Source organism: Hakea prostrata, chromosome 11 (genome assembly GCF_041222555.1).
Source record: "Hakea prostrata isolate BN-2017 chromosome 11, UWA_Hpros_2, whole genome shotgun sequence".
Taxonomy (NCBI): domain Eukaryota; kingdom Viridiplantae; phylum Streptophyta; class Magnoliopsida; order Proteales; family Proteaceae; genus Hakea; species Hakea prostrata.
The window spans coordinates 2743374-2769588 of NC_142610.1; the positions used below are offsets into that span (position 1 = coordinate 2743374).

General features: G+C 38.0%; 1 protein-coding gene across 5 annotated transcripts in view; it reads right to left on the reverse strand.

The window, feature by feature from the left end:
- Window positions 1-7050: 7050 nt before the first annotated feature.
- The window catches only part of LOC148999580 (general transcription and DNA repair factor IIH subunit TFB1-1-like), a 38548-nt gene continuing 19383 nt past the window's right edge, over window positions 7051-26215 (reverse strand). The window contains exons 11-20 of one of the 5 annotated variants that reach the window (XM_089140096.1): window positions 26148-26213; window positions 17789-17912; window positions 17193-17249; window positions 16954-17081; window positions 16689-16880; window positions 16478-16591; window positions 16245-16322; window positions 15444-15491; window positions 9209-9277; window positions 7051-8077 (exon numbers count right to left, since the gene is read on the reverse strand). In XM_089140096.1, the coding sequence (XP_088996222.1) occupies window positions 7991-8077; window positions 9209-9277; window positions 15444-15491; window positions 16245-16322; window positions 16478-16591; window positions 16689-16880; window positions 16954-17081; window positions 17193-17249; window positions 17789-17912; window positions 26148-26213 (963 nt within the window). In that variant the 3' untranslated portion in view covers window positions 7051-7990. The other 4 variants (XR_016170740.1, XR_016170739.1, XM_089140097.1 and 1 more) reach the window with 4 other exon arrangements.

Sequence of the window (26215 nt, forward strand, 5' to 3'; positions counted from 1 at the left end):
TCCAAGGGTCTTGGTGAAAATATAAGCAACTTGGATAGCACTAGTGGTGGAGGTGGATTTAATGATACCAACACCAAGATCTTTGAGCAATGTAACTAATCACATGAGTTCACAAGTGGTGATGACCATAGCACTATGTTTAGTCTTAGCAAATGAGCGGGACTCAGTGGCTTGTTTCTTAGATTTCCAAGATAAAAAGTTGGAACTAATGAATATGCAATATTCAGTGGTAGATTGCCAAGTCATAAGGCAACTAACCTAATTTGAGTTACAATAAGCATGAAAAGATAACTCATTATCAGCAGATAGAAGAATTCCTTGTCTTGGAGTGCCATGGAGGTAACATGGTAAACGATTAACAACATCCATATGAGGTTTACGAGGCTCATGCATAAACTGACTAAGAACATTCAAAATGTGAACAATATCTAGGCGAGTAATGGTGAGATAAACGATGGTATGGTGTTGCATCAGACAAGGGCTCACCATCAGAAGTAATTAACTTGAAGTGTTGTTCCATTGGAAATTGAGTCGGATTAGTACCTATGAAACTAACATTAATTAAAATGTTCATTGTAAATTTTCGTTGGTTGATGTAAATACCTTTCTTGGAACGTGCCACTTCAAGACCCAAAAATATTTAAGCAAAACAAGATTTAATCTAAAAATGTTGTTGAAGAAGTGATTTTAAGTTGGAAATCACAATTGTATCAGACCTAACAATCAAAATATCATCAATATAAACAAACATAAAGGTAGATAAAGACTCTATAATTAGAGAAAACAGAGAATAACCTACTTTAGATTGTGTATATCTAAGATCAATAAAGGCACTAGAAAGCTTGGAAAACCAATTACATGATGTTTGTTTAAGCCCATAAAATCATTTGTGCAAGCGACAAACCAAAAATTTTCCTTTCGGTGATAACAGAGTAGAAGAGTCATATATACATCTTCATCAAGATTGCAATGGAGAAAAGCGTTGTTGACGTCTAATTGATACAATGATCATCCTTTGATAGCAGCAATGACAATAAATGTTCTAACAATAACCAACTTAGCAATTGGGGCAAATATCTCATGGAAATCAACCCCCTCAGTTTAAGTATAATGCTTTGCTACCAAACACACTTTATAATGCTCAATTGACCCATTTGAATGCCATTTGATTTTATAAACCCATTTATAATCTATGAGTTTCTTGTTTGGGGCCAAAGGTATAAGAGACCAAGTCTTGTTAAGTTCAAGAGTTACAATTTCACTATCCATTGCCTCCTTCGAATCAAATGAAACAATAGTCTTAGAAAAGCTTGTAGTTTCAGTTATAGCATTTGGGGCCTTGATATATCTGAAATGTAGTGAGGATAATCTATGATAGGATAAAAAATAATTAGCAAGAGTGAGACTATCTGAGCATGAAGGAGGAGCTTGGGCATCCATAGTGTAACAATGATAGTCTTTAAGATGGGGTGGCGGTCGATGAACCCCAAATGGCCGTGAGATGGTGGTGGATGGGAGGTTGGGTGAAGTAGGTTCTTCAATCAATTGGGGAGAGGGTGTGGTTGATAAGGTTGGATTCGACGATGTGGGTAAACTATCAATATAGGAGCTACAATGGGTAAAACAGACAATAATGGGATGACAATTTTAAAAAAGAAAAATAATCTTCAACAAATGTGACATCATAACTAATGTAAACCTTATGTATTTGTAAATCATAAATCATATACTATTTTTGTGCATATGAATACCCAATAAAAATACATGGAGATGCTTAGGAATCAAATTTATGACAAATGGATGGATGGATGGTTATGACCATAACAGATGAATCCTAAAGTTCGAAAATGAGAATATGAAGAGATATTGCCAAATAAAACTTGAAGTGGTGACTTACCATGTAGCAACGAGGTGGATAATTGGTTAATTAGGTAAGCAGTTGTCAAAACACAAGAACTTCAAAATTTATGAGGTAGACTTGTTTGAAAGGATAGAGCACGGGCCACATCAAGAAGGTGGAAGTTTGCGTTCAACAACCCCATTTTGTTGGGGTGTATCAACGTAACTATGTTGATAAATAATATAATGAGTTGTAAAAAATTCATTTGAAGGGTAATTAAAAAACTCATGGGTATTATTAGCCAGAGTTGTTTAATTTGGTATCCAAATTGAGTTTTTATCATAGCAAAAAATTCCCTTACTGGGACCAAGCATTATATTTATGATTTTACAAAAACAATCAGGTGCATTGTGAAAAATCTTCCGTAATAATTAAAAAATAGTTCATACCACAAATTGAGGGGACGAAGTAAGGTCCCCATATGTCACAATGTATCAATTAAAACAAGAAGTGATAGAAATTGTACTAAATGGAAAAGAAAGTTGAGTTTGCTTAGTTAAAGGACAAATAGAGCAAACATAATTTTTATAAAAATAAATATTTGGATCCAAACGTGCAATATAACTAGGAACTTTTAAAGATGTATGGCCTAAACAAAAATGCCAAAGGTCCTTGGTAGGAGAAACAATAGCAGGAATGGAATAATCCAACTCCAAATAATAAAGTTCATGCATGCCTTACTCAGCCCAATCCTCTCATTTGTGCATAAGTCCTGTATCACCCAATGATTAGGATAGAAAGTTAGGAAACAATGAAGTTGTTGGGTAAGTTGGGTAATAGATAACAAATTCAAGGTCCGGCATGTCGGCTGGTGTCGCCGTGTCGGTGGGCGACACCAGTGACACGGCGATATCAGCCGACATATCGAGCGATTTTTGAGGGGTTCGGTTATCGACTCATCGCCATCGGTGATTGCACAAACAACGTCGCCGATGTTTACCGGAGAGTTACATCTTTGAACTTGTATTGTCGTGTTATTCTGTAAATCTTCCTACTGGATTAAACCCTAATTCCTCCTCCTTTTTCTGCAAATCTGTCCATGGGATCCAACATCTTTGTTGTTATTCCTCTCTACATGCTTCAGATTAGCTGATAATCGAACGAAAAATACCAAAAATCAAACCAATCTTTCTTTAGGATTCTATAACCAACCTTCTCGTTTGTTCCTAGTTTGTTCCTTTCAATTATCATCCGGCTCCCGAATAGGTTGTGGGGTTTTTCTACAAGGGTGAAGAAGTAGTTATGGTGTGCCAAGCAACCTGAAGTGGTTCTGGACGGCCTGTGATGTCCTCTGTTCCTGGATGAACTTTGCAACGACTTTCTGAAGCAAATTTCGACACGAAATGGTGGGAGACTGCCGGACTGCAATGGCCTTGAGGAAGTTCAAGCAGACAAATAACGCGCAGTTCTCCTTCTCCACCAACGTCGCCGATGCCCTCCTCCACCACGCCACCATCTTCATCGCTGCAGCCCTCTGCAACTGCCCATCCAACCCCTGCAATTTCTTGGCTTTTGGGCTCACCCACGAACAGATCATGATAACTGAATGGGTCTTCCAGAGTAGAAAAGTAAAAGGAAAACAGGGGATAGCAAAAGTGAGCAATATCTCTTGGTTATCGACTTTCTGAAGCAATATCCCTACCGTCGATCACACTGTGGAAACTTGAAACAGGTTCGAAATATCGATCGTTGACGATATATCGCCGGTTTCCGGCGATATATCGTCGATGTTTAGTATTTATTAGGGTCCTGGGGGTGTCGTGTCGCCCCCCAGCGACACTTCGACATATCGCCCCGTGTCGGCGATAAATCGCCGACACGAGGTACCATGAACAAATTAAAACCAAAGGAATGAACATGTAATAAGTCTGTGAGAGGTGAAGTGGGTATGGGGTGCAATTCTTGATGTGTAACACGAGCAAAACACCATTTGGAAGGCTCGACCGGTGTGGTCGAGTTTCATCTCCGAAGAACAAGTTAGTTCAGAATGAACTGAAGGATTAACCTCAATATCTCAGTTAATTGAATATCTCAAGAGTGCATACCTCATAATGATGAATATGTGGGTATTTATAGATCTTAGGAGAGGTTACCTTAACTGTGCAGTAATGGAGTTCGAATAGAACTCTATAATTGTTGCTAACTTCCTGAGAGAGGAATCTTATCTGCCAAGAGAGTATTACTTGGATTGTAGTTGTGGAGTCCGACCTGGACTCTAAGAGTAATACAAAATACCCGACTTGATCGGAATCCTTATCCCTATCTTTAAGGATGTTAGATGTGATTCAGATTGTACACCTTGCTTTCCTTTGTTTTATTTATGGTCCAACCAACAGTCCAGTTCTTCTTTGGTTGACCTAGGTAGGTCTATTATAAAATATCCATAACAGTGGGGAACAAGACTATCCGAATGAAATAAAGACGAATCTGAAACCATATGAAAATTAACACCAGAATCAATAACTAATAGAGAAGATACTTTATGTACATCATTTGACAATGGTGTAATGTTACCAGATTCCAACAAAGATAGAAGTTTATGGTACTGATATGTGATGAAAGATGGTGCAATAGCAGAAGGATCTATAGTTGCAGGAAGAGAGTGAACTGTAGGAGATGGCGGTGTGGCGAACTTTGTGGCACATTTGGGAGGATACCAATGTTTCTTAAAACAACAGGATTTTGAATGGCCATCCAAACCACAGAAGTCACAATGATAGTGTTTCTTGTCAATGGTGGGTTAGTAAAGCGGTTAAAAGCCCAGACTCCCATGGGGAGGTCTTGGGTTCGCACCTATCCGGCGACATTTCATTTCCAGTATTAAAAAAGCACCAATACCAAAAAAAAAATAAAAATGATAGTGTTTCTTGCACCATTTTTTAAACTAAAACGAGAAGATGTGGCAGCCAAGGCAGAGTGCGTGAGAGCGGGAGCAATAACCTCATAAATTGTGCAATGACGCTTCTCTTGAAGTAAGAGAGAATAAGAACGACTCATCATTGGCAAAGGGTCCATCAAAAGTAATTGATAACGAAGTGAGCTATAGGAATCATTGAGCCCATTAAAAATTCAAGAAGTCGATCTCTATGAATAAGATCAGAATGCTTATTTAGTAGACCACATGTACAAGGTGGTAGATCATTATACGAAGAAAGCTCATCCTAGAGCCCTTTGAGAACCATATAATAAGAAGCCAATGAAGATGTGCCTTGGTGATGGGTGGAAATTGTACGTTGAATTTCAAAGATGCGGGGTGCATTTTATTGAGAATAACAAGTCTCAAGGTCGTCCCAAACTTCATGAGTAGAAGAGGCATAAAAGACACTATGAGCAATATCTGGAACAAGAGCATTAATGAGCCATAAAAGACCCATACTGTTACAGCGCATCCATTGAGGAAGCAAAGCTGAATTAGAAACAAGTTTTGAAAGAGAGCCATCAATGAATTAAAGTTTGTTTTTCGCTTCGAGAGCCATATGCATAGTGCGTCGCCAAGTCGAATAATTATCACCCTTCAATGGTTAGATGACCAAAATGGCATCTAGATTGTCCGAATGATGAAGGAAATATGGAGAAGAAGAATCCAAATCAGCAGACTCGATATTGATAGCCATTGAAGATGAGGTAGAAGATGAGAAAGAAGAAGACGTGGCTAATTAAGATGCAGAATCGTGTTTTAAGGTGATACCATATTAAGATGAAACCTCAAGAAGAAAAATGGTTAGAATAATTTCACATGAGAGAATCTCAAATATAAAGGCAAACTACATCTCATGCTATTAGGTAACTATGAACAATATAAGAAAGATACGAAACATGAAAATACAACATATGGAAAGGCTTATATGGAAATACAATTTATGAAAATGTTTCAATAGAGAACTTAAACAAGCCAAATTAGGATATTGATGAAATGGAAGGATGAGATAGTATAGAAAGAACTCAAATGAGAGTAGAAAATAATATATAAATAATTCATATTAGAAACTGCTATGGAATTGATGAAAAATCATCCTTATCACGCCTAATAAGTTTGAAGTATTAATTGTTCATATCTTTTCAATCAGGAAGGTAAGGAGAGACCAATGGATAGAACATATACTACAACAAACCATAAAAGCTGGACTAGTTGATGTCATTGGCACATTTCAACCACAAATGTACAGACTAAGGATGTGATCTAATATCCCTCCCATGAAGTTTATCCATGCTGAAAGCTTAAGCATCCAAACCTAGTTGGTACCTTTCGATGACAAATGTAACTAAATATGTCATCCATGGATTTATGTTTATCTAATCTGACATCTTACAAGGCTCTTTGTTTACCACCTCAACACAGACAGAAAACACCGAATGCCCAGGTTGTCACTAGGCCCCAAATGATTCTTTGGGAGAGCTATCTTAGCAAGAAGGCTTCTCAATCACAAGAATTGCTGTGTCACTTGTAGGGATCATTTAGAGCATACTTTCCTGTTGTGCCAACATAATTCCTAGTGAAGAAAACTTCTAGAATCGAATACAACTCTTCTCAATCAAGGAATCGGTCGAGAGAAGAGGTTCATTTCATTGTGCAACAATGATATACAATTTTTAATTTACACCATCAGTTCAAGAGATGAATATTTCTCTTCAACAGTAGAGATAGCCAATTACTGAGCTCCCCAGTCCATCCAAACACCCAAAAGAAGAAGAAAAAAGGGGAAAAAAAAATCTGAAAAATAAAAACTTCATTCTTATTTGGAAAAAGATGACATTCTGGATGACAATTTGCAGTCTGAACCGTTAAAACCAAACCGTACCGGCCCGTTATAGCTCAAAGCGGCTGAACATTAATAAGGTTTTGTTTGGCTAAGGGTTGCAGAGCCCACACCAATCTGAACCCAAACCGCAACCCGTTTTATAACTTATTTTATAGTTTTATGTTAAATATTGTATGAATTATCATATTACCACTAGGTAGTTGGTATAGACTATCAGAAAAATTGAAAATGAATTCAAAGATCAAATAGTCTTCTACTATTTGTAAAGGACAATTAGAAGGATTAAGTATAAATGCCTTAATTGAATGTATTAAGTTTTTTTAAATTAAATAAATATTTATCTAATCCGAAGTATTTCTTTTGTATATCAAGTTAAATACCAACAAAAAAAAGAGACGAATTTCATAGAAGGGGAAAAGATCAACATTCTCACAAAACAAGAACCCAATTTCAAGACAATCAACCATAGCACAAATTGGAATTTAAAAGAGTTTGGTTTGAATATTTGTCTAAGGAGGACTATCCAGTGAAACCTGAGGAAGGAGTTTGTAGTTTGTATGTTACTACTTACTATCTGGGTTCTTGATTTTTATAAGATGGGTGAAATTTTTACATGGAATGACTTTTCATGAGAATTGATCAATAGCAATTTTGCTTTCTACAGAATTTTGGCTCTTATAACAAGATGTTCAACTATTTCTTTTTGTTTTTTTCTTGCATACCATAAATTGTTAGCCCAAAATGTAAGTCAACCTGAGTATAGACCATTACCCCAAACCAATAATTAGCTCAAACCCAAACCACACCAAACCAAGACCGACCCGAAACCGTTATTTTGCTAATGGGCAGTGTTTGGGCTGGGTGTTTTTCACCCGAAACCACACTATTGACATCCCTAGATGACATAGTAGTAATTGCGAACCATACTAGCTACCATAGTTAGTTGAATAGATAATCGATTGCAACATAGGATTATGATTTTCCTGACCAATCCAACTCCTGCTCCCGTAGGGAATCAAATATCCATCTAAATGATATATGCTCAGATGGGTACAAATTGCAATCCGGCCTGTTGCATGATAACCAATAATCCTGTTTCGTTTTTGAATTCTTAACCTGTAAAATTAACAACATAAAGACTCCAAAATTAAGAACAAACTTCTTCCTTTTTTTTTTTTTTTTTTCTTTCTAACGAGGGAAAAAATTATACAATTCTCAAATGATGTATGAAATTGTTGGGATTTCCTAGCCGCAAGCACAAAATTTAATACACTACACATGTACAAATAATGATATGGTGGAAGTGCTAAGAATAAAATGCACAATTCCCCTAGACAAATCCATTTGGTTTATCCCCACTCCTTGTGGACCTCTTCTGCAGATCTGCATCGTAGTAGGCAAAGGCAGCATCTAGAGCCTAAAACCATGATCACATCCTTAGTTGGTAGTAGGAAATAAAATAATGATAAACACAATCCTAACTAGTTTAAGATCCAAAATGATTATTCTGTCATTATAAGCAAAGGCCCCCAACCCAAACCACAGCAACACCCAAAATCCATAAAGAAGCAAATGGTACCAGGGAAATAAATTTTAAAAACAAATAACAGAATGGCTTCAGAAACTAAATTACATCAATCCCCAAATCTAACAGAATAAATAATTGAAGTATAGTGCATTTTCTAGCTAAACATAAGAATCATTCTCAACTCCAAAGTAGAGAACAAAAATAATTTGTGGGGAAAGGTAGAAGGGAAGTGATTTTATACGGTGAATTATTAAAAAACAAATCCAGTCATTATACAACTTCCATTAAGTATCTTCTCCCCCCCCCCCCCCCTAATTCCTCCACCCAGTAGAAGAGAAATCCAATGAATTTTCTAGGAGATAATTCAAATAAAGCTAGCAAACCATTATGACTCCATATTCAGTGCCCTGCAGTGGTAGGAGCCTCATACTCTTAGGCTGCGTTTGTTTGCAAAGGTGGGGTGGGAAAAAAAAACATGTGGGTCCCATGTGTAGTGTGGGTGAGGGAGAAGAAAAGGAAAGGAAAGGGTTTTGTGGAAAAGTGATAGTGGTGGGTCCCACTTTTTACTTTTCCCAACTTTCCCACAAAGTCCCACCAAATATGTAGGGTTTTAAAATGGAATGGGGTGGGAAAGTTGGGCTACCACATCAGCAGACAAGTTTCCTTGAATCAAGGAAACTTGTTTCTCACTTTCCCACCCCAAGCAACCAAACAATCTACCATTTTGGGATTTAAGGGAAAAGTAAGAAATCTACCATTTTCAAGAATTTTCCCACCCCACCTTTATTCCAGCAAACAAACGCAGCCTTATGTATGCTAGCAGACTCTTAACAATCCACAGCAATCTTTTATTTTATCTGGATCCCTGGTTCTTTCCCTCAACCTCATAATTCCCGTCTGCTCTACAGGGAAGTCAAGATATCAACTATGTATTTGAAGCCTATGTCAACATGGATATTGTGATGACTTGACCCCTCCTATAACACTGGATCATTACTGAGCAATGAAAAAATTACTAACCTGGAGCATGGGTTGAACGAGAAGAGACACTTGATGTCGGAAATCCGAGTGCACAGATTCCTTTATCTCCTGGGTGGGACATTGAACAAATGCAAAATAAGCAAAAAAAAAAAAAAAGATTCCACATTGTTGATGACACAAAAACATCCCTCGCAAATTCATATGTAATAATTGGAGGGACCTGTCAAAATCTTATGATATGATGGATGCCAATAGGATCTGCAAATGAGGCTGTTCATACTGAATTTTATTGTAGTTCGCGAACTATTACAATTATGGACCATATAGATTTTTATGTTCACCAACAGAACCATTATTACCAAGTATAAGTCCCTGAGCATTTCCTTACTGCCAGTCCTAAGCCATGTAAAGTGCATGTCAGCTTGGCAATTGGAATAACGAAAGAAAAGCTATAGCCAACACAGTAACAACTTTCAATCATTGATATTTGCTTTTTCTGCCTCAAAGTCAAAGTTGAATAGCAAGTAAGATTAGCACAGCTCACCCATGTAGTTTGGATGTGGCACATACGGTTCGGTAACCATTATTACACAACAGAACCATAGTAGCATTGAAAGAACAACATCAAGAATGCCCCATATGAGAGAGGATTAAAAGAACTGACAAGCGCCACCAGACTGGGCTTCCTAGTTGCCAAATAAGCTACATCAAAGCTTAGGTGGTGCACATAGGAAGATAGGCCAAACCAACCCCACAATGCCAAATTTCAGTTCTAAAAAGACTTGACCAAAATATCAGCACCTGGACTATTGAGAACCCAAAAAGTGATAACATCCGGTTACCAATACAACAGAGTTGGGGAACATTTGTGATCTCTATTTCCAATGGTTGGATTGGCTATATCAGCTCCCTACTTGGCTCAAATTGGGCTACCTGAGCCTGTCATGAAACTGAAGATGGACCAACCTAGGGTTTAAAAAAGCTAATTAGGATGCTTACAGCACCTAAAACTAATCAAATTCCTAAACAATCAAACCAGGGGCAATTTTGTAGAATTTGGGATGAAAAGGTATTTAATTCTGGACAGCAGGTCTAAACATTTTCAAAGGGGCCTTATAGAAAATAGAACTCAGTAGGGATATCATTCAAAAACACAGTTCTGCAACTGAAGTGAGGCAATCCCTAACTCTTGAATGGAAGAGTGGTGACTGATTTAATTGTAGATAATTCACCTGTTATAACTCCAATAAGCTAGCATCACAGGACCTTATTAGAACTGCTTAATAATCATAGGCCCTAGATTTGGCCCCAGAGTCCCCCTCAGAGAAGTCTTCAATGCTCAATCTCAAGTTGAGTGGTTCCAATTTGAATGGGAATCAAACCAATTTTTTTTGACATTACAGGTAGCACCACAGGAACTTAAACTGAGTTGAACTGCAACAAATAACCGGATATTAATCCAATCAACTCAAAACTTGACTCAAGTTAGCATCTCAAAGGTTTCATAGAAACACAATAATAACCTCTCAACCAGAAGCTGGAATAACAATCTGTGAACTTGAACCTGGCAATAAAGGCAGACCAGATCTGGACACCAGCTTGGGTTTCCTTGATGCCTCAATATGTCAACCCCTGATCTGCAAATAGAGAAAATACCAGCAAAATCTTTATCTTCAATGCCTAAATGTCATTCAGTTGAGTAGTCTCCAGTTTGAATGGTTGTAAGCAATCCCAAGATCCTAAACCAATAACGGGTAGAAAGAAGAAGAGGGAATAATTGGAGAATAGGTAGGGGACAGATTGTGTTCTCTACCATACCACCCTCCGCATACATTTATAATAAACCAAAATAGAATTACATGAGGAATATGACTACTAACTCGTATCTAATTAAGCACAAAACTTAAAAAGAAACTCACTTAGGCTAGGACATTAATAAGTGAAGATCCAAAGCAACAAGGAAACCATAATAGGGGAACTCCACTATCCTATTAAATCATGTTGCCTCATTATCTCTAACACCCCCCCCCCCCTCTCAAGCTGGAGTATACACTCAGAAAGCTCCAGCTTGAACAAATAAGAATAAACTTGAAAGGCCGTAGCAGTCTTGCATCGTATGGCATCCAAACACCAACAAGCTCAAAGCAATACTCCATTAATTGTAATAAACCCATGTCCCCCAAGAAACAAGGGGTGGACCGAGATCTCAATTGAGTCTCACGAAATACACCAACTTGACTGAGATCTTGGTCCACCCCTTCTTTCAAAAACCAAGTTTTAAGTGAGACATGTCGAGATCTTGACCTGTCTCGCCTCCCATCTCACCGAAAGCTTCCCAAGTTCATTTTTTGCCAAATTGTCGCCTCCTCTCGTTGACAGCTTCCCTAAGCCATAACATCTATTCGAGTGAGACCCTCATGCATCGGGGGGAGGTCATCCGGAATAGAATGTGAAGCATGAGCCATACCCAACACTTCTGTTACAAACTTATGATTTATATTGAACTTATGATGGTTGTATTATTATATCCTCGAAAGTCAAGAATTTAATGTTATGTTGTACTCGTATGGTTGGAATTTTGTCGGTATTTAAGTTATTTGATGTATCTTACCACTTTCTTTTCATTCTTTTCCTTTATTTTCCTTTATTATATCCTCGAAAGTCAAGAAAGCTATGCATATCCTTTCTCACCACTTCTCTCAAGGTTATCTTAGATAGTTAGATCTGCCCCTAACTCTCTTCTAATTACTTCAATCTGGATTATATCATTTCTTTGTATAGGGGCATTTACAATGCTCCATCAAACATGGCCGTGCCGCCTCAAACGACTTTCTCATAGCTTATCACTTATTGGAATTACCCCTAGACAGCTTTAATATGATCATCCCTTATCTTATCCTTCCTAGTTTTGCGACTCATCCATCTTAGAACCCTCATTTCTGTCACATTGAGTTTATCTATATGATGCTTTTTAACAGTCTAACACTAAACACCATACATCATAGCTGGTCAAATGACGGTCTTATAGAATTTTCTTTGAGTTTTAAAGAAATATGTCAATCACACAAGACCCCATACACACCTCTCCTCTTCATCCACCTTATTTTAATTCTTTGGGAAACATCATGCCCTATATCACCTCTTTTTATTTAAGAGTGAACCAAGATACCTAAAACAATCACTTTGAGAAATCTTCTCATCATCAAGTTTGACCACCTCATTGTCTACCCGATCATGACCAAAGTTACAAACTACATATTCTATTTTCATTCTAATTAGTTTAAAGCCTTTTGACTCCACAGTTGCTCTTCTTGATTCTAACTTGGTATTAATCTTGCTTTTGTCTCATCCATCAAATATAATATCATCAGCAAAAAACATACACCAAAGAACCTCATCTTGAATGTCTTTGGTAAATTCATTCATTATAAGTACAAATAAATAATTGGGAATTCATCACCTTGTCCCCCCACTATTCTTACACTTGTCACTGAACCATCAGACATATCCTTAACTATGTTCACACATTTACTTGCAACATTTCTTTTCTCTAGTACTTGCCAAATCAACACTCTAGAGATTATATCATAAGCTTTTTCTAGTTCAATAAATATCATACAAAGATCTTTCCTACACTCTATACCTTTCCATAAGCTTCCTAATAAGAAAAATAGCTTCTATTGTAGATCTTTCCAACATAAAGCCAAATTGGTTTTTTGTAATTGTGGTTATTTGTCTCAAACGAATTTCAATTACTCTCTCCCGAACCACATTACCCTCAAATTACTAAACCAGCACTTTATAATTTGCAGATTTCCAATAGCAAAGGAAAGTGGTTGCCATAGCCTCCAAGGGAACCAAATAAATAAACCAGCGCTGATTCTAAAACCTCCTCCCAACAGAGAACCTTTTCGCAAATCAACTATCAATCAAAATCAATTCATAAAGCAACAGCAACAAGCATGACCTTCATAAAAACTAAAACCAGAACACTGAAAACAATTCTCAAACAGGCAACCAGTTATAGACCAGATACCATGTATACAATCCCAAGATCTATAACCAATATTGGGTAGAGAGAATAAGAGAGAACAACTTGAGAACAAGTTGGGTGATATATTGTGTTTTCTAGTATAGCATCCACCACATATATTCATAATAACCAAAATAGAGTTACACAAGAAATATGACTCCTAATTCTTATCTAATTAAGCCTAAAGCTTACCAAGAACCTTACTTGGACTAGGACACTAATAAGTGAAGACCTAAAGTAATTAGGAAACCATGATGGGGGGACTTTGATCATGTTATCTCCCATTACAAATTGAACTCACACAACCAATGAGCAATACTAAGATAAACAAAGCCAATATATAAAAAGGAAGATTATTCCCCAAGAAATATTTCCCAGATCCGCTCATCAACCAAATGATAGGTTTGTTCATCAACCTTGAGATAAGAGGGACCAATTCTCCATGATGAAACCAAATCCCATTACCAGTTTCCTATCTGCAGAATCAGTTTGAACATAGACATATAGACTCAACCGATTGGAAAAGAAAAACAAAAACCTTCCTAACGTAGTGTGAATCCCTTTTCTGAAAAGGAAAAAAACACTAGAAGTTTGGACTAGATCTCTAATCTCCTAAAAACCAAAAATAGAAAATAAACCAACGGAAAAATCCATATAGAAGTCATACCCCATGCTTGGGCTAGCAGATTTATAACAACTCAACTATTCCCATGTCCATACAACTCCATAGATCTTTCAATTTAGAGATAATCAAACCAACTGATGAAATTTGCATCCCCAGCCTGCACCATAAGAGGAATGCCAATGTTGCATTGCATTGGTAGTGATGAATAATGCAAATATTATAAAATGCTTGGGTAATTTAAATGGAGGGTAATAGCCAAAAAAGAATATGAAGGCAGGAGGCCTTGGTACAACAGCAAGTTTGCTCCATGAGAACGAGTGGTCACAGGCTTGAATTGGAGTTGGGAATCCAAACAGAGAGAAGGGGGGGGGGGGAGAATGTGATGTTTTACTTCATCTGACATTCTGACTATAGTTAATTCTTCTTCATATCCTTATTTATTTTTCAAGCTGAACCACATAAACAGAATGGCATTTAGCTGAAATTAAGTATACAGTGGAAGTGTAATGCACTAATATAATATGCAAGGAAGTCTAGAGGGCAGGGGCTGGTGCAATGGTAAAGTTGTACCATTCTGACCAAGTAGTCACAAGTTTAAGTTCGGAAACAGCCTCTATGTGTAAGAAGGGGTAAACATTATGACCCTCCCTAAACCCCACAGTGGTGAGAAGCCTTGTGCACCAGGTATGCCCTTTTCAACGGCAATCTCTCTGTACCATTTAAATGGGTCCATCACCTTTTGAAAGGAATTTGAACCCTAACATTGGAGTCACAACCTAAACAAAATAAACATTGCTCTTTTTTTATTTTTTATTATTTTTTTTTTTGGGGGGGGGGGGGAGGGGAAGAGAAATAATGGCTAAGGGAGTAAAGCGATACGGTATCAATAATTCAGTACGTTATAGTGGCAAATTTCGATACAGAAAACTGAAACCGTACCATACCGACTTTTGCATACAGATACCGTACCGGTATGGTACAAGATGGTTTCGATATGAGATCGGTACAGGAAAATTATATGAATATAGTACTGTATGGTTTCGGTATGAAAACAGTACAGAATATATGACCATGGTATGACATGAAGAAAAAGAATATGGTATGGTAATCGGTACAAGACTTTAAAACTGGTACCATTGCGTACTGAATCATTGTTGAAACGGTGTAGTTTGGCATGGTTTCATACAGTTTATTTTGGTATCGGTATATGGTTTCACTGCGAGATTGACACCCTTAATAATGGCCGTTCCTTGTGAAAGAAATCTTCTAAAGAAAAGGCTTAGTAGGATTGAGGTCAACAGGAAACTTGTCAATCTGAACAAATCAGAGGTTGTCCAAGTAATTAAACTGTGGGAGATGGAAGCATCTTTATTATTATTATTGTTTTTGAGGCTAGAGATGTTCCAAAATCTGTCCACTTGGACATTACAGGAAATTTAAGTTGTAGAATGCAGAATTTCGATACAACATCTAACTGGTATCTTGCAAATTTGAACCCTGAGCCAGGCACACTGTGGACGATTGTCACACATGAATTTTGCTACTAAAGAGATACTAAACATTTGAACAAGAAAATAACTAAATCTGAAAAAGAACAATAGTTTTTGCAATAGTACCTGAAGCTTTGGATAGATATGCGACATTGCATCCTTGATTCTGCTAGCCTGTAGTTAACAAAGTATGCGAATGAAGCCAACATTAAGATATTAAAAGCATCAATAAAAACCAGAGAACCAAGGAAAAATACAACCTTGGATCAAAATATACACAACTTAAAACATTCAGTCATAGGGATTTCGAAGAGGAAACTCCAATATGGTTATCCCATTCTTCTGCTGTTTATCCTTCTCCCAACAGGCTGCATAAACGGTAAATCTTAGACGTCCTAAATCTCAAAGTCAAACCCATACATTTAGTCCAAACAATGTCCTAATACAGCATTTGGTAAATGTCCAGACTAAATTTTTGCATTTTTTTTACAGTTGGTTGGAATCTGCACAGATGTTCCTGAACTCGAAATCATCAAATCATCAAAGATTAAAAGCAAATGCAAACCTCTTTTTTTTTTTTTTTTTTTTTTTTTTGGGGTGGGGGTAAACACTCAAATTTCAAGGTAAGCCCCGCATCTATCACATGGATTCAGTTAAGCATACGAATCAAAGCTTCCACCAGTATATTGGCAGGAAGACTGAGACTTAGGCACAACAAAACAGACAAGCATAACATATAAGAGACACCTCCAGTCTCCAATTAATCCCATCACATACAAGATGGGCCTATTTTTAACTTTATTAATTGATGCTACATATCTTACAGTGGAATATATAGCTCATCTACATGACTCTAGTGGTCAAAATGAAAATTGAAATGATAAATGCAGCATGCATCAGCAGGGAGAAAAAACATTTTGAGCTTACCTTATCATAAAGGTATGAAGTTGTAATTGGATATGATGACCAGAAATGCTTAAGCAACTCCTGGATGGATGTCCAGTGCTGAATACAGGAAGAAATACTAAATAAATAAGCATATTGAAAGGGTGAATTAACAAATAGAAAATTCACGAGCCAAGCAAGATAAACCAAATTTTGAAAAAAGCCTTGTCACTTTTTGAGTTATAGATGCAACGCAAGAAACAGAGCCCACTCACGTGCAGAAGTTCTTCTTTGGTACTTTTCGGCAACCTATCTAGGACACTCTCCTGAGCACTCTTCCCAAGATTATACTTGGTGCTCGAGAGATGTTGAGTCAATCCATTAAGAACCTAGACCAGAAAAACCGAGGGCATAATTAGAATTTGCCGTTTATGCTGTCATATAGATGTCAAGTTCAGAAAATGACTAGGAGTAGGCGTGTCTTACCTTAAGAGCAACTTCAGGTTTGACTACAGGATCACTCAATCCTGCTGCTTTCATTTCAGAAATGAGCTCCCTAAAGGAACTATATGCCTCCTTTGTGCTGATGGTACAATTTGATGGCCTTGAACCAGATACTGAGTCTCCTAAAGCTTTAAGTGCATTAGCTTGTTGGGAATCAAAGTACTCCCGAGGGTCCTGATTCAGGAAACATAAATTAATTACCTGTAAGGTAATGAAATTTTATGTAGGTCATATAAAGGAAGCACACCTTTATACAAAGAGGTGCAAGTGGAAGGGTACGTGGTGCCTGAAGATCCTCAATCTCAGTCATCCGAGAAACTCTCTCTAACCGCTCCTGGTTTGCATTCTCATCACAGTTTTTGGTGGCTAGCTCAGCTGTGAAGGATTACACAATGCACACATTATAATTAACAAAAAACAAACATGGCAGGATGAAATTTCTTTATCAAAAGAAAAAACAAATAAATAATAATTAAAATCACTAACCCTGTTTGGACCTAGCAAGTGCTTCAGCTACAGTTCTTGTGTCTCCTAACTCAGTTTCTACAAAAAAACATTGATAAATGTCAATAGAAGAATTATATTGACTGGAAAAATGATGACCCAAAATGTTACATACTTATACAAGGATCAATATTCACGAAATATGAAATATAATAGGAATACAGAACAATGTAATGCCTCTAGGAAACAGAAAGCAAACAAAATAAAAAAAAGAAGTGCTGCCCTAAAAATAAAAATGCATAGCTGCTGATTGAGTGTAACAGTCTTTAAATGTTACCCCCTTCTTTTCTATTATCTTTTGACAAGAAGCAGCACCCTTCATTAAAATTGAAAGGGAACCGAAATCAATAGCTGACATTTATTTATACAAAGATGGACAATTATACTAACAGAACCAAACAAAAGAGACGCAAATTATCTGTTTCAGTAAGTTCTCTGCCCCCACCTACCCCCTCTCCCCCCCCCCCCCCCCCCAAAAAAAAAAAAAAACCAAATTAACAGAACAAAAATTAAGGGTAGCAGTAATAAATTAATAATGTTCAAATCAAATACTGGGACAGCGCAAAAGCCCAACAAACCTAAAGCTCTTCCTTCAAGTACAACTGCAGCATGCCGATTAAGATCCTGAGAAAGAGTCCTTTTGTAGAGCTCATACTGTGAATCAGTAGTCTCCTTAATACCATCACGCAGAATTCCATGGTCCTACATGTCACAAAAAAGTAGATAAGTAAAAAGAAAGTGGAAATACGAGCCCCAAAAAAATGGGAATATTTAGACAAAAAAAAGGGAGTGGTTGATTTATCAAATACCGATGTTTATTCCTGCTGATTAGTTCTTTCCGAAGGTTGTATAAAGTTTTGACAATAATTCAACTTTAAACCAAACTGAAGTGCCACTTAGGATTCATGTCACTTGCTCCATTCAGATGGGAAAAACTAGTATCATAATAACTTAATCACTTCCAGAACTCTTAATTTCTCATTTTCTCTTTCTACCATGATAAACCAGAACTTGTAAGGAAGAGGGTGCTATCCTAAAGCCTTAAGATAACTTGCAGTGTAGCCTAATGAGAAGGCAATCAAAATTAGAGTCTCAGGACCCCTAAAAAGACGTAACATCTCACATTGATCTGATGACTTCGAGACAGTATCATAAAACTCCTTCCTGATTGAGGATGGGAATATGATGAGTTCACTTTGCTATGACGCACTGTGCAGGTTCAAAATGTAAGCAAACAGGCATGAAATAGAAATCCTAGCTTTCAGAAGAAAAAACAGAAAAGAGAATGGAAGAAGAAAGTATATGCCAAGCTCATGCAAAGCACCAAGAATTAGAGGCAGATAAGTCAACTAAAGGATTTTGTTTTAACAAGCTTGGGTAGGGATATGTGTGCATTTGGGCCTTTGAATTTATGTGGATTTTTAGTGTAGCCTTGAATGAGGGGCTCTAATAGGCCCCTAGTGTTGCGGGTGTATCCATGCAAGCGTAGGTGGATACGCACGCGATCAAAAGCAAAGGAACATCCAAACTAACAGAAAAGGAGCACAGGTGGCAGAAGATGACAACGGGGACAAGCACACACATGTATACTGGAGCAACCCTCATTTAGGCAGAGAATGTTGGAGACAGGTGCAACGCGTAAGGCAATGAGTGGGGGAGTGCGTAGAATTCATTAGAGACACTGTTTGATAGAGAAAAAGAAGAAGAAAGAGTAGGGAAGTTTTTGGTTTAAGTGTTGGGGCAAGAAGGTCTTGCAGAGGGAGAGTAGCGCACTCTCAGATGTGTTCTTGTGAGCTTCTCTGAAAAGCTGCATTTGATTTTGAATGAAGTTTAGTCTTATGCTGTATTGAATCTCCTATTAATGAGCTGAATGAAATACTAGCATATTACTACTTAACTTTGTTGTTTCCAGATCAATGAATGCTATATGTTTGTGCTGTATGGTCCTGCTATTGCCTGAGATTGTTATTCAGGGAGTGGGCAATCGAATAGGTGATAGAAAGAAAACTCAGGGACCTAACAACTTGGTGTCAGAGCAGGTCTGATCTCAGGGAACCGTCAGGAGCAGAGTGATGAACTCAAGACCCTTTCAAGAAGCTTCAGGGGCAGATGAGTGCAGTGGACTCAAAACTAGGTTCTCTAGCTCAACATATGGAAAAAGAAGAACAAAACAACTGGGAGTTTAGAAATGAGCTGACTTACTTGTTGAATGGGAAAGCGGAGGAGGTGGAGTCGGAGACTTCTCAGCCTTTGGTCGGAGATAATGTGTTCTCTGGATGCGAGGAGGAGCAACCCAGGTTAGGTGAGACACAGGCAAAATGTGTTTTTTTCCCTAGGCAACTAGAAATGCCCATCTTCAGTCGAGAAGATTCCATTGGGTGGGCTGCAAGAGCCGTGTTATATCTCATTGCCTGATATTGTTATTCAGGGAGTGGGGAATTGAATAGGTGATAGAAGGTAAACTCAGGGACTCAACAATCTCAGGCAATAGCAAGACCGTACAAAAAATCATATAGCATCCATTCATCTGGAAACAACACAGTTCAGTAGTACACTGTGTTTGAAGGATATTATTGGTAGAATAGGGCAAATTAGGGGATCTTAGTTTGGCACTACTCTGATTCAAGAATCCAACTTTCCTTTTTTGTAGTTTCCTTTTTCATTTGATTTCCTATACTAGTTGTAATCACTAGACTGTTCTATAAATAAAGACATTGGCTACAGACAGGTTACACAATGAATAAGGCCTCCTAGCCTTTCCTCTAAACTTCTTCTTCTTCCACTCAACCGATTCTGGTTTTCCTCTTTGTTTACTCTCTAACTTACATGGTATCAAAGTGGCAGGTGTTTTAGATTACCTTCAATTCAAAGCCATTAGGGTTCACAAACATACTTGCAACTGTTGGAGATTCATCGCAGCAAGTTGAGGGACTTTTAGGTCTTGTCTGCTGGGGGGGGCAGCAGCTGACACTGCATCTCTTTGTGTGTTGAAGAATTGATGGAGTAAAGAAGCTCCCAAGATTTGGTTTCGATGGAAGGATGGTTGCACAGCTTCGGTTTTGAGAGGTAAGAACTCTTCTCTCTACTATAATGAAGGATTTCTTGAAGATTGAGCGATCTGTTGTTTGAAGCATCAATTGATACATAGAATACCCTGAGTAGCATTGATTATCTTGCTATAGCCTTCTTCACCTAGAAGCTGTGCATGTTAAAATCTGTAATTTGAAGTTCTTCTGCATATTACATAACCTAAAGGAGTAAATCGAGTTTGCTCTGTTTTTGTTATTTGATTGGTTCGAGTTTGGTTCAGTTTGCCTGGTTTGAAGTTATACGTCGATTTAAAATTTTGGTTCAATTATGGTCAAGTGTGATTTATTTTCTGGTTCTATACTCTGGTTTGGTTCTGTTATTTTTGGATCTATATTAGATGGTTTAACTTCTGGTTCAAATTGTGGTTCAATTTCTGTCTCCAACTTGCAAGGGCAGATTTTTTATTGGGGTTGTTTTGAGTCGGGTTATGTTTTGTACAAATTTTGTGACGGCTGAAGCTAAGACTGAAAATAAAAATAACATCACTTATGTTGATGACATTATTATTGCCAGAGATGAATCTATAGGGACTGATAAATTAAAGTTACATTTATAGCAACAATTTCAGACTAAGGACTTGGGAAGATTAAAATATTTTTGGGGTAAAGAAATTGCTCAAATCCAGAAAGTTTTTCTTGTCACAATGAAAGTATGTATTTGCTTAGTTAACAGAGACTGGTAATGGATGAATTAACCAAAGACATTCAAGATGAGGTCCCCTGGTGTATGCTTTTTGCGGATGATATTGTGTTGATTGATGAGACCCAAGTGGGGATTACTACCAAATTAGAATCATGGAGATTAGCTTTGGAATCAAAAGGCTTTAAACTTAGTAGATCGAAGATAGAATATTTAGCTTGTAACTTTAGTCATGATCGGCCAGATGATGAGGTGGTGATACTTGACGATAAAGAGATTTCTCAAAGTGATTGTTTTAGGTACCTAGGTTCAATCATAAGTAAAAGAAGTGATTTGGAAGATGAGGTTTCCCAAAGAATTAAAATAGGGTGGATGAAGTGGAGAGGTGCGTCCGGGGTCTTATGTGATCGGCGTATTCCATTAAAGCTTAAAGGAAAATTTTATAGGACCGTTGTTCGACCAGCTATGATGTAAGGTGCAGAGTGTTGGGCTGTTAAAAAGAATCATATAGATAAACTCAGTGTAGCAGAAATGAGGATGCTAAGATGGATGAGTGGCAAAACTAGGATGGATAAGATAAGAAACGATCATATTAGAGTTGGGCTGGGAGTTGCTCCCATAAGTGATAAGCTTAGAGAAAGTCGTTTGAGGTGGCACGGCCACGTTCAACGGAGACCTATAAATGCTCCTGTACGGAGAAGTGATATAATCCATATTGAAGGAACTAGAAGAGCTAGGGGTAGACCTAAGATAACCTTAGGAGAAGTGGTGAGAAAGGATATGTATAGCTTAGGCCTTGTATCTAGCATGGCCTCGAACAGAACTGATTGGAGGGCAAGAATCCATGTAGCCGACCCCATTTAGTTGGGACAAGGCTTATTGTTGTTGTTGTTGTTGTAAACAGAGACTAGGTTTGCTTGGCTCTAAGCCTCTAGATACTCCTAGGGATCCTAATGTGAAGCTTATGCTAGAAGACGGAGATGTTCTTGATGATCCAAAAAGAGTTCGTAAAGCTTATGTTGCGGGATCGAGTTTCTTGAGATTATAAGCATGAATCCAAGTGCTATCATGTCGTTGACAATTCTTCCATTTGAACTTGCCATTGCCTAGCTTTAAACATTTGGTAATAGGTGTCATGACTGCACTGAAGTTCCGAATGACTCTCCTGGAAAGATGATGCAAGTCGATGGAAATTACGAACTTCAGTGATGGTCCTTGGGTTAGGCCAGCCGATGATGCTTCTTATCTTCTCTAGATCAGCTTCAAGCCCCTGTGTCATAACCCTCATGAAGGTGCTAGGTGCAGTCGTCATACAAAAAAGCATGACTTTCCGTTTGAATAGTCCATCCCTGGTTTTGAAGACAGCCTTCCATTCATCTCTAGGCCTAATACAGATCTGATAATAGCCACTTTTGAAGCCAATTTAGAAAAGATCTTAGCCTTGAATTTCATGTCTAACATGGCATCAAGCCGCGGTATAGGAAACCTATACTCGACTGTAATTTTATTGATTGTTCGACTGTCTAGACACTTATACCATGAGCCGTCCTTTGGAGTGAGTAATGTCAGTACAACATATGGACTTAAGCTCTCTTGAATGAATCCTTTATGTAGCAACTCATCCACCGGTCGTTTGAATTCATTGTGCTCTACTAGGCTGAGGTGATAGGCCAGTAGGTTTGGTAACACCGAACCCGATAGCAAATCAATGGCATGCAGAATATTGCGCATAAGAGGTAGCTCATTAGGCAACTCATCAAGAACCACCTCAAGAAAATCAGAAAGTAACTCTTTGATAAGTGGAGGGAATGTCACCTTAGGTTGAGGGGTAACTTTTCTCGTAACAAGAGCCAATACTAGCCCTGTGTTATGGTTAGTGTGAATGAACTCCTTGTGTTCAAGCTTTACCTTTTGAGAGTCACCAACATGCTTGTTGAATGTAGGTTGTTCTCCAGTGAAATAACTCCGTATGTGCTCTTCGAGGGTTGGTAGAACAACTGGAATCCTTTGGGGGCCCTCTCCCTGTATTCATCCGGGTAAGAAAGTTGGCTATAAAGTGAGTTGGCTGGGGTTCTTCACCAAGTGGAGGGTGTGGAGCATGAGTAGAGGCAACAACTCTAGCTTCCATTGCTGAGAACCTCTCTTCCACTTGCTTGTGGCTTGAAGTGATTTGGTTGCTTAATTGTTGCAACATCCCCCATTATTGCTGCCATAAGGTCAGTATCCAATCCAGAAGTTTCACTCCCTGTCATGGCTTTGATACCAAATAATGTAGTATCATATTTGATTGATCAAAACAGTAGCCAAATAGGACCTTTCACAGGGAATCAAGTTCAAATTTGATAGGATTTAAATGTGAAAGAGGGTTGAAACTAAAGTGGTATTATAAGGATAATAGTATAACAATACGGGCTGAATAGATCTTCAAAACAGAGGCAGAACTATGATGAAGAAATTGAAAAGACAATATGAGGGAATTGAGAATAACAATGTAAAACCCGGGCTTCACACTGCAAGGTGGATCGATTGGATTGAACACCAACCTACCTTGATCAAACACAAGGACTCTCCATAGAGAAGGAATGCTAACAAAGCAATTTGATTTCAATTGATGAGTTGTGTCTTCACCTCTTACATAAGTCTCTTTATATAGCATTATAAAGAGACATAAACATTAATGGTAACATCCAACCACTAGCTAACACCACATTACCTATTAATAACTCAACTACTACCTAACTCTTGACAAGAAAAACTCCTTTGACAAAGAGTTCTTTTATTTTCAAAACACATCCCCTTTTATTGACTTTTCAAGAACTAGACTTGGGCTTAGGTCTAGACCATGAATATGTGGGCTAACTTTAACCCACTAAAATAGCCTTAGCCCATGAAAGTCATGGGCTGATTTGAGTGATAATTTTAAACCTTTGATGGGCTTGACCCAATGGGCTTCTTCTTTCTTAAATATGTCTTCAATTCTGCATCAAAGAGTTAAAGGGTTTTTCGATGCAGATAGGGTTGGATCACTGGTAGATAGGAGGTTAGCCACAGGCTCGCACACGTTGATTGGTGGTAATCTTGTATTTTGGAAGAGTAACAAACAAACTATTGTGACTAGGTCAAGTGCAGAGTCTGAGTATAAAGCTATAGAACAGGTCACTTTGTGAGTTGATATGAACCAAACACATGTTGAAAGAGCTAAGCTTTGGTGATAACTCCTCTATGACAATATGGAGTGATAATCAGGCATCTATTCACATTGAAACTAAGCCGGTGTTTCATGAACGTGCAAAATATATTGAAGTTAACTATCACTTTGTTCATGAAAAGCTGCAAGAAGTATTGATTTCTCCAAAGCATATTCGTACAGGAGAACAATTGGTGGATTTACTCACAAAGTCCTTGGGGCTGCCAGCATTGACTATATTTGCAACAAGCTGGGCATGTTTAATCTCTATGCTTCATCTTGAGGGGGAGTGTTCGAAAGGCATGATTGGTAGAATAGGGCAATTTGGGGGGCCTCGAGTTGGCGTTACTTTGATTCAAGAATCCAAGTTTTCTTTTTCGTTTGATCTCCTATACAAGTAATCGCTGGACTCTTCTATAAATAAAAATATTGACTATAGGAGGCTTACATGATGAGTAAGGCCTCCTAGGCTTTCCTCTAGACTTCTTCCTTTCTTCCTCTCGCTGTTCTGATGTTTCCTCTTCATCTACTCTCTAACTTACCATATGCTAGTATTTCATTCAGTTTAGTAATAGGAGATTCAATACAGCATATGACTACACTTCCTTCAAAATCAAATGTAGCACTACAGAGAAACTCACAAAAATACCAGAGAGAATACACTACTCTCCCTCTACAAGACTTTCCTGTCCCTACACTTACAGAAACCAAAAACTCCACAACTCTTTGTTCTTCTTCTACTCTATTAAACAGTGTCTCTACAAAAAGCTCTCACTCCCCCACTCATTGCCTTACACCTGCCTCCAACATTCTCTGCCTAAGTCAGGGCTGCTCCATATACATGTGTGTGTTGGTCCAACTTGTTCTCCTTTTCCGTTAATTAGAATGCTCCTTTGCTTTTGATCCCATTTGTCTCTGCTTGCGCCTATACACACGACAGTAGGAGCCTATCAAGCTCAAAGAAGGATCAGTGCTGCCTGGAACTTTAGAAAACAGAACTAACACAAGGGGTTTCCAGACAAGGCTGAGGCCCTGTTAGGGTCTCCAATGGCTCTAATGGATGTGGGACTTTTAAGGCCTGAGATGGGCCCTGTAAATTTATGCTGTTTCGGAGTACACCTAAAGTTAGGAGGTATTTGAATCCATGATCTGATGTCTCAGCATTTGCAACACCAATGGTAATTCTAGAGAAAAACTCAAACTTGCTTTGGTGGATCAGATCACTTTATTGATTCCTACTCAATAGTCACCTCAAACCTGCAGACCTGAGATATCAAGAATTTGATTTCCTGATTACTCATAATCTAGATATTAGATTGGAACATATTTCAGGGTATGTTGAGTCTACCCAGTGTGAAACTTGACTACAGTTTTGGGGGGTACCCATTTGTTGGAAATTCAATTTGAGTTTTCCATCTGGGAGATCTCTGCCCATGAGAATATAAGATCATGTTACCAAGATTACTCGCAAACCACTCTCAGATCATCCGCACCTTTTGAGGGCTTCTTATCCTTTCTATAACCTATTTCCCAATAGAGTTTGGTGTTATTCTAAGAGTTTTGAGTTTTCAGTCAATTTTCAGGTTTCTGAGTTGGGGTTTGTTTGAGGATCATATTTGGGGTGGTCATAGATGGAGAGTAATGAGTTCCCTTGCCCCTGTAATCAGTTTACTGGTTCATATTTTGATTGAAGGTATTAATTAGCAAATTCTATGCAAATCATAGCCACAAAAGAGGAAGATTTAAACAATATTGACAAAAGAACAAGAGAGATCCTGAAGCTTTTTGTCTGAATTAGGAAATAAAATACTGGAGACTTCAAAACCAGCAATCTAGCACCAAAAGAATACATAGATGAGAAACCTCAAAAAGCAATGTCAACATTCGTCCAGCAATTATAAATAAGAAGCCTCAATGAAGTAATGTCATCATTCATCCAGTGATGTAGAGAGAAAGGAGAGTCCTTTGGAATAAAGGTCATGGCAAGGTAGTAATGGTGCAAAAACAGAACTTTAGCTTACCAAAATATGCATGTAATCATCCCCTTCATCAGCTTCCATATCAAGTGTTGGATCAACCCGTCTGATCT